At 33.3% G+C, this 8,732-nt stretch overlaps 2 protein-coding genes across 2 annotated transcripts; one reads left to right on the top strand and one right to left on the bottom strand.

Annotated features, from left to right (window-relative positions):
- The first annotated feature begins 1,037 nt into the window (after positions 1–1,037).
- Positions 1,038–2,173, top strand: LOC106303926 (AP-4 complex subunit sigma). The gene is made up of 4 exons (XM_013740288.1): positions 1,038–1,254; positions 1,524–1,610; positions 1,707–1,775; positions 1,862–2,173. Exons 1-4 carry the CDS (start codon positions 1,054–1,056, stop codon positions 1,994–1,996), a joined length of 492 nt encoding a protein of 163 aa, XP_013595742.1. The 5' UTR covers positions 1,038–1,053; the 3' UTR covers positions 1,997–2,173.
- Positions 2,174–2,751: 578 nt separating this feature from the next.
- LOC106302120 (inositol oxygenase 2) lies at positions 2,752–5,615 on the bottom strand. The gene is made up of 11 exons (XM_013738639.1): positions 5,281–5,615; positions 5,028–5,151; positions 4,819–4,903; positions 4,520–4,724; positions 4,026–4,085; positions 3,839–3,891; positions 3,590–3,712; positions 3,429–3,498; positions 3,245–3,323; positions 3,079–3,160; positions 2,752–2,996 (listed from the first exon to the last, which is right to left on the bottom strand). The coding sequence occupies exons 1-11, from the start codon at positions 5,309–5,311 to the stop codon at positions 2,970–2,972; spliced, it is 939 nt and encodes a 312-aa protein (XP_013594093.1). The 5' UTR covers positions 5,312–5,615; the 3' UTR covers positions 2,752–2,969.
- Positions 5,616–8,732: the final 3,117 nt, after the last annotated feature.

The following is an 8,732-nucleotide window of genomic DNA, read 5'->3' as shown; positions in this document are numbered from 1 at the left end:
TCTCAAACCATCCTTTTGTGTTTGAGATAAACCACCATCATTCTCCGGTTCAACGAAGCCTTTCTCGACTATCTCCCACACATCATGTGCTCCTAAGATAGCCATCATCCTAAGACTCCAATTGTCATAGTTGCTCTTAGTGAGCAATGGAACTTGGAAGGGAACACCATTGTTTGCCATCTTCAAAAGGAACTTGTAGCTCTGATACCACTTTGTTGGAATGAAAAACTTTGTAGAGATGGAGAAAGTGTTTTAAGTGTTTGAAGAGAAAGAAATTTTGTGAAGAAGAAAGATTTAATAACTTAGAAGAAGATTTTTATTACTTGTTACAAGCTTTGTTTATTTCTTGGTGATACAAAATGAAAAGAGAGTGGAGGTATTTATAGCCTCCAAAGTACAAAATATCTTACATATTTTAATCTTAAATCTAGAGAATTCTACTTAAAAATCTAGATTATTTTATCTTAATTATCTAGATAATTCTATAAGAATATCTAGATTTTTATTTTAAAGAGGTGGATGATTTTTCTAGAATTTGGGCTAAGTTTTGGATCAACACAACACATGATTAACCCAATAAAGTTTGATCCAAATCAAAGTTTATTTTTCAACACCTTTGCGGGACGCGCTTTTGTAACTGACTGCTGACTCAGCACCAGCTCGTTACCGAGCTTAAATGATTTGGGCCGTTCTTATTTCGTTAGGCACAAGAAGAAACCCGAAACTAATTTGACACCGCTTCACAATATCGGCATCACCGAGATCCACATTTTGGCCGTCGAACATTATGGTTTATTCAAAAAAGAAAATATAATAAGAATAATTTGATGTCATGAATTCACCAAGATTGGAGAAGCATGCCAGGCAACCCGAAATAATATACCAAATGATGTACATAAACACACTAATGTTGGTTAGGACGTTAGGCATTTTTATTGGCGGGCTAGGGTAAGTTTGAGCTAAGCCTGCTTAGTATTTATATATGGGCCGATAAATAAAGTTTTTCATTTTCTCCTATTAAAAACAAAAATAAAAAATAGCGATGACGTGTGTATGTATGTATACTCAAGAAGAAGAAGAAGAAAAATCGAAAGATCTGAGAGAGGAAGGAAGATGGGAATAAGGTTCATACTGATGGTGAACAAGCAAGGCCAGACTCGCCTTGCTCAGTACTACGAGTGGCTCACTCTCGAGGAACGCCGTGCTCTCGAAGGCGAGATCGTTCGTAAATGCCTCGCCCGCAACGACCAGCAGGTTAACCTCTTTCTCTTCCAATGCGATCCTTCAAATTCGATCGTGATTTTTGGTTCGGATCTCGTATCCATAAGTCAATGACCTGTTTCAAATCCTGGAATTGGCCTTTTGATCAATTCTGAAATTTGGTTTTGGTAGATCGATCCGGCATTAGCTTTTGAAAAATCTCTGAGTTTCATCGAAATTTGTGATTAGATTAGATTCGAATTGATGTTTGAGTTCCTTTGTTCATATGCTGGTGTATTGGCTGGCTGGCTCTTAACGAGCAGTGTTCGTTTGTGGAGCATCGCAACTACAAGATCGTCTACAGGCGCTATGCGTCTTTGTTTTTCATGGTTGGTGTTGATGACGATGAAGTAAGTTATTGTACCATCCCTTTTAAGTGTTGTAGGTGTGTTTGCTTGTTGATTCTAACTACTAATTAATGCATTTTTCTTGGAGTCTTGTTCTAGAACGAGCTGGCGATTCTAGAGTTCATACATCTTTTGGTTGAGACTATGGACAAGCATTTTGGGAATGTGGTAAGTTTTACTAGTCCCTAACTCAATAGTGTTTGTCTTGTTTTGTGTCTTCTATGTGTGATTCGATTCTTGTTTCATGCATCTAGTGTGAGCTGGACATAATGTTCCATCTAGAGAAAGCTCATTTCATGCTCGAGGAAATGGTCATGAATGGTTGCATTGTCGAGACTAGCAAAGCCAACATACTTTCACCTATACAGCTCATGGACAAAGCCCATTAAATTCAAGACCCTTTGTTCGTTTCCTTTTCATCGCACTGTTAACACAACTTCTGTAATATTATTACTGCTTCACTCTTTTGTCTCCGGCGAATCTAAAGAACAATTTGTTTCTTACATGCTTTCAATGGTACGGGTTAGAGATGTTAAATGGGGACTTCAAATATCCGTTTCATTCTACTTAACCTACTTGTATTGTTTAGTAGCCACTTAAAACAGAATCATTCTTTTTATATCCTTTAGTTTTCCAAATTGCAAATATGTTTAACCAAAAATATATAAATTCTTACAGAAATCTTCAAGAGAGAACAATGTCGTTATTGTTTCAAACTTAAAACATATATCAAACAAATTAATGAGTTCATGTCGTCTTGCAGTGGCGTTATCAAAATGGGGAAAGCATTTAAACGGATACTTTAAACAATATCTCTCACCACCAACTCTTTCATTGCTGGTATAGTTAGAAGATGCTTGAATGTGTAGTAGTATTAGTATCGACGTATCGTATTGTAGTTTCCAACTCTACCTTCATGGTTTATGGCGAACCGTTCCATAAAATTTCATTACGTATAACCTCTTTTTTTAAGTCAACATATTTTCGTGGTCATCACAAGCTTAGGGCATCAAGAAAAAATTGAAAATGTTGGACCGGCACCGACGATCCTAGCTTAACAAATACAGAGAATGGATTTTTGTTCACTAATCCAATTTATTTGATAATTGACCGAAGATGCTGAAATATCAAAGGTAAAATTTGAACTTAGGAACTTAAAGATATAGAGGTCAATTTATTTTATTTTATTGATAAAATACAACGTCAATCATTTTTTCTTAAAATGATTGGGAAAAGAAAAGAAGAATGAACATTATTTCTTATTAGATAATTTAAACTTTCTTTTTATGCAGTAGAAATTCATCAACCTTCCGTCTCGTCCTCCAAGTAAAATGTAATCAGTGATCTCCCAACTTTTATCTTTCACCATTTTAGTTTCGCCGGAAAATACTGCATTGAAATGCATGATATGTTTACAAATCTGGATATATAGTAACACATATATTCTATTGTACATAGAAAGTATTTTTACCTTGTTGATAAGGGAAATGTAGTAAGGCTTCACTTGTTCGACATCTACATGAACTTTGCTCTTACTGTATAGGTCATATTTACTGCAATTTTTTTTTAATTCGTTAGAATAAAAAAACTTGGAATATAGAATAGTAACAACATAAAATAAATGACAAAAAAATTACTTGAAAACATGGAGCCACTTGAGATCCTCCCTGTCTTCATCGTTCATCAAATGTGTGTAGGTTCCCGCTTTGTGCAATGCTGCACGATTATTTCTTAGAATTTTAGTAATTAAAAAGTAGCTGATATCTATACTAAATTTAGTGAGTGAAACATAAGATATGGTTGACACATTTGAAAACGTACGATAAAAGGAATGGTATCGAATAATGAAGAGACCAGCGTGAGGAAGAGTTGTGCCATTCTCCTTGGCCACCTATTTTAAATTATCAAATCAATCATATTATAAGTTTTGGTAGTTCTTTTAAATCATAATCATTTACAGAAAATAAGAAACTGATTATTACCAAATACATGTAGTCGTCATGACCCCATGACATAAGGACATTGTCCAGTCCACATCCTTCACTGTAAACTCCATTTTTGGTGTTATACTTTGGGGTGTTATTATCAGGATTTTCTTTGAAATACTGCAATATAGTAATGGTAAATATATTAATTAACATAACTTATCCATCATCTACGTTTAAATTCGAACTTGTCTTTCACAAAATCTGAAATACACTACCGATAGACCTAGTGTATTATATTTTTACCTTGTGGTGAATACTGGCCGGGTCGAAGGTGCATCCAACTGGAAATGTGTCGCCTATAATTCAATGGAAGTGTTAAACTGTGTACATTTTTGTTGCTATTTTACAGAATTAAACGAAAATATAGTTCTAGACAAGTATATAGTCCACAAAAACTTAAAATAGGATAATTCATATTTAATACACATACCAACGACAGCCCACTGAGGAAGACCCCCGAATTCTGGCAAAAGGAGAACCTTTCCAAGATCTGGATAAAAACCGACAGTAATTCAAAATTCCAATACTGACACAAGATTATCTTCTACAAGTATTCTAACCCAGAGTATGAAAAAACGGTAGCTTAGTATATAATTAATTCTCCTGTGTACATGTTTTGCTTCAAAGAGAATGGAACAACAACAAATCTTTGAAACTGTTGGCCGTTTTATATTGCAACATTTATAACGTGGGATGATGGCATTTTATTGAATTTCATGTTACACAACCAGCGCCATTGACAAGTTCAACTTGCAGCCTTTTATCATTTTGGACCTCTCGACTTAAATTAAAAGGTTTAATTATAAATTCGTAGAAACAAATAGTCATTTTTGTGTGAATAACTAATATATACGATACATTGAAAATGTTCAAATTTGTATTGTGTACATATATAGTTATGATATAGCAGAAGAAGACATGTACCGTGGATAAGAGCAGTGAGATGGAGCCAGTCTTCGTTAGGATAATCCTTGCGGATGGCTTCAGCGGTTTGGAGAAGGTGTTGAATTTGAGGCTCATCGAGATCAGGATCGCTCTCATCAACCACATTGTTCAATAGCTCACAACATTCCCATATACTCATTTCCATTTTATTAAGTTTTCCATACTCTTTTCTCATATCTTTCACCTGTTTCAATTTTTTCTAAGTTGTTAGCTTTCTATTAACACTAGATATTTTTAATTTAGTTAGCCTCATAAAACTTTAATTTAATTGAACTTACAAAATCATAAGTCTGATGAATATGTTGCATCCTGTAGAATTCCTCAACACCCTGCTGTCTCTCGCTTTCACCGTTCTCATAGTCCCTAAACATAAATAGAAAATGATTGTGATAAATTTTCATGAAATGCAACATTCATAAACATATTATCACATGCAGGTTAATCAATGTAGTTATATATCTCTAGAGACAAAAGAAAAAGCACAAACCTAAAAGAGTGGCCCAGGAAATTGATATCAGGAGCATCGAATTCATCAGTTTCTTTAGATTTTGGAACCATAAAACCTCCATCACCCCTCTCCTCTTTTGTTTTCTTTTCCTCGATTCTTGAATCTATAAAATGGTCAAAACGTAAGTTTCATATGTTTATGGATAAAAATCTTAAATACTATCATTGTTCAGAACTAATCTAAGCATAGCGTTCTCTGATATATTAAAAGAAAAAAAGAAATGAAACGTTACCAGAGACGTAATGTTCAACAAGAACAGTCATCTTGTTAGGAAGTTGATACGCAAATTAAAGACAAAAACCAAGATACTGTGAGGATGCTGATGATGGTGCAAGAGAATGAAGAAATGTATTTATATTGATCCAATCAAAAAGTCCTTCCTGCATATTTGGAGACAGTGTGAGTCCTCAGGGAGCAAACTTAACTTGCATCGTGTCCTCAACTGAAATTACAAAAAGAAGATGTCACTCTTGTCCGTTTCTTTGTTGCACCAAAATTGAGGAAGTCTGTCCTGAATTATGAAATAATGAAATAAATTGAGTCCTTAGCAGCGAAATAATAAATTAGGACTCGAGAAGAACAGCTGTGTTGTTCAGTTTTTGTGATATTTTAGGATATGCTATTAAAGAAATTGACAAGTTGGGAGGAGAAAACAAGCCAGCGTGACGTGGATAATTATCTCCAAGCAGTTGTGTTTTGACCAACCTTTGAGTCAGTATCTACTCAGATTTTATTTCCTTCTTTTGAGATTACTCTCTTTGTATTTAAACTTGATGTTTTAAAATATTATTCTACAGATCTAAAAATGATTAAAAACATATCACTAAATTTCCAGTTTTGGTAGTTTATTTACTTAATCATTTGGTAGAGATCGCCGTATCTGTGACAAGAATTTATTTAAATATATGTGTTGAAATACAGTACTTCTTCAGTTCCTAAAATATCTATATTCTAGAGAAAACTTTTTTTTCAAAAAAATACATATTTTATATTTCTATTGTAGTTTTTGTCAACTAATAATGAGTAACTGTGAAGTTCAAGAACATTAATTGTATTTTTTAAAATTTTATTGGTCTAAAAATATAAGAAATATAAAATTACAAAAAACTATGCATTTATTGATAAATTATAATATGTTTTATTAAAAAGTGTGAAAATTCTAAAACATAAATGTTTTAAGAACGAAGGGAGTAGTGATTTTGTAATCTTTAATTAATCGCATTACAGTTGTTCCCAACCATATGTATTTTTGTGTTATTTAGTTTTAAATGATTGTGTGTTAGTAATTTTCGGGTTTTGGGACTGATGCTTAAAATTGAATTTTTACAACGCGTCTTTGTTTTTAAAAGTAAGAAGAAATTATGTCAATTTAACGTGTTTTACTTATGAGAAATTGCGGCGGGGATACTTCACCGTCCATAGCACTTTGTCTTCATGTGCACCTCGTGATATGGTAATGGTCGTTAGATTTAATGCTTTTTTATCAAAATTAAATTTATAACCAAATATTTATAATATGACGTCAAGAAACAAAAAAGAACTATCATCCATTTAGCACATGATAAAAAAGATTTGTGTTCACAGAAAAGAGTTGTTAAGTTTCTTATAGGGCCGGAGAAAACTCGGATCCGGAAAACCGAACCGAACCCGATCCAAAAAAGTAATATCTAACTCAAACCAAAATTGATTAAATATTCGAATGGGTTTAAAATTTTGGTATTTAAAGAACCGAAACCGAACCCGATCCGAACCGAAATATTCGGGTACCCGATTATATCAAAAATTGATTTATATACTTTTATATTAATTATTTTTAAATTTAATATATATTAAGAACATCAAAATATATAAGATACTTTTAAGTTGTTCAAAATACTTATAAATATATACAAATGATCAAAAGACTCAAAACACCAACAATACTTATTGATTCTCAATCCAAATATTCAAACCAAACCAATTTATATGTTAATTTTAGGTACTTTGACATATGATATTCAAATTTATATGTAATATATTGTTTTGTTTATAGATTTTGAGAAATTTAAAGTATATAATGAATTTTAAAAATTTTAAAATAATTTAAATGGGTTATCCGAACCCGAACCGAACCCGCAAAGATCCGAACCGAACCCGAACCGAAATTTAGAAATATCCGAATGGGACTGAAATCTTTGACCTCGAAAACCCGAAATCCGAATAGACCCGAACCGAACCCAAATGGGTACCCGAACGCCCACCCCTAGTTTCTAATACAAAATATAGTGCATTTCTAATTCTGAAAATAGCCTATTCTAAAAGCTCCCTATTAACGTATGATATGTAGTATATGAGAAGTTATAAAATGTTTAGCACTATGTATGTAACAACCATGAATTTTATCGTGAGTTAAAAGAAATCACGAATTTTATTCATTTTCTATAACTACACCTTTTAATAAGTTTTTTTTTTGAGTAAATGTTAAATTTTATACCAAATTTTCTTCGTGACAGAAGTTACATAAAACACAAATAGCAGAACGAAAAAATATAAATCTAAAGCAACACCAGAGAGAAAGAAGAAACAAACCCAACTGGAACATCGGTCACTACCATATTTAACAAAAGGTTTATTAGCTTGGACAGAGTCGAAACTTAACACAAGAAGCATTGCCGCATGGGAAGGAAGCCTTTGATAACCTATGAGACCACAGCTTGATAGAATTTGGCTTGTCCATAGTGCTATTCCAAATGATTGATTTCTATCCACACGCAGCTTTGTCATCCTAGTCGTTGCAGCTCGAGCCTCGAGCAACCACTGGTAGCATAGAGCATGAGCTCCTAGAGCTTCAATCATTTAACCGCCCCAACAAACCTTAGAGCGTCTTCAGGGATACCGAGCAACAATTGAAGTCCACATTTATTGGATTCGACTTCAGAAGTAAGTGGCATAAAACCTTTTAATAAGCTTATTTCGATTCATTCTGTTTTATTTTTCTTTTTTTGGTTCAGTTTGATTTCAAAAGAAATATAAACTATTCTACTGATAAACATAATTGGACCGAAACAAAAACATGAAGAGATATGTGCTTGACTTAGGGTGATGCCAGTAAAAAGATTAAAAAAATGGCTTGATGACCGTTTCAAAATTCATGAGCTCGTGACCTCTTTTGGTACGTGGATGGGACAAACACAGCACTGCTTACGACGTCGACCAACCGCGTTCACTACAAGAAAACATGCCTATAACGGGAAAAATTACGAGAAAATATATTCCTCGTAAATTTACGAGAAAATTACTACGATTTTACGACAAAACTAAATTTCGTCGTAAAGTCGTAGTAAAGTTACAAGAAAAATGTTTCGTGGTAATTTATATGTAAATTTACGTCGATTTTACGAAGAAAGAGAAAATTCGTTGTAAAGTCCTTGTAACTTTACAAGGCTTTTACGACGAAACATGTTATCATTAATTTTTGTGAAAACGTGTTTTAAGCATGCTTTACCAAACTGATACCCTCGGTTTAGAGATTTTGGAATAACTTGATTAGCTGCTATCAAAGTTACACCTCGTGAACGAATAGTTGCTAGAGAAGAATCACTTTTGCAAGAAGAAGTGTGTATCACTGAAGTGAAAGTATCTGAACAACAAACTGATGACATCCTTCTAATTGATGTGGATAACCGTCAATATGAAGATCTTTTC

This window comes from Brassica oleracea, chromosome C7 (assembly GCF_000695525.1).
Source record: "Brassica oleracea var. oleracea cultivar TO1000 chromosome C7, BOL, whole genome shotgun sequence".
NCBI classification, from domain to species: Eukaryota; Viridiplantae; Streptophyta; class Magnoliopsida; order Brassicales; family Brassicaceae; genus Brassica; species Brassica oleracea.
The sequence above is the reverse complement of the archived record's forward strand: the minus strand, read 5'-3'. Positions and strand labels throughout refer to the sequence as shown.

Excerpts from the sequence above, each read along its gene's own strand:
- LOC106303926 (XM_013740288.1), top strand. The coding sequence starts at position 1,054 with ATGTATGTATACTCAAGAAGAAGAAGAAGAAAAATCGAAAGATCTGAG. Across the intron at positions 1,255-1,523 it reads TCGCCCGCAACGACCAGCAG|TGTTCGTTTGTGGAGCATCG; the intron begins GTTAACCTCTTT and ends CTTAACGAGCAG. Across the intron at positions 1,776-1,861 it reads ACAAGCATTTTGGGAATGTG|TGTGAGCTGGACATAATGTT; the intron begins GTAAGTTTTACT and ends TCATGCATCTAG.
- LOC106302120 (XM_013738639.1), bottom strand. The coding sequence starts at position 5,311 with ATGACTGTTCTTGTTGAACATTACGTCTCTG. Across the intron at positions 3,713-3,838 it reads CGGCCAGTATTCACCACAAG|TATTTCAAAGAAAATCCTGA; the intron begins GTAAAAATATAA and ends ACTATATTGCAG. Across the intron at positions 3,324-3,428 it reads TCGATACCATTCCTTTTATC|CATTGCACAAAGCGGGAACC; the intron begins GTACGTTTTCAA and ends ATAATCGTGCAG.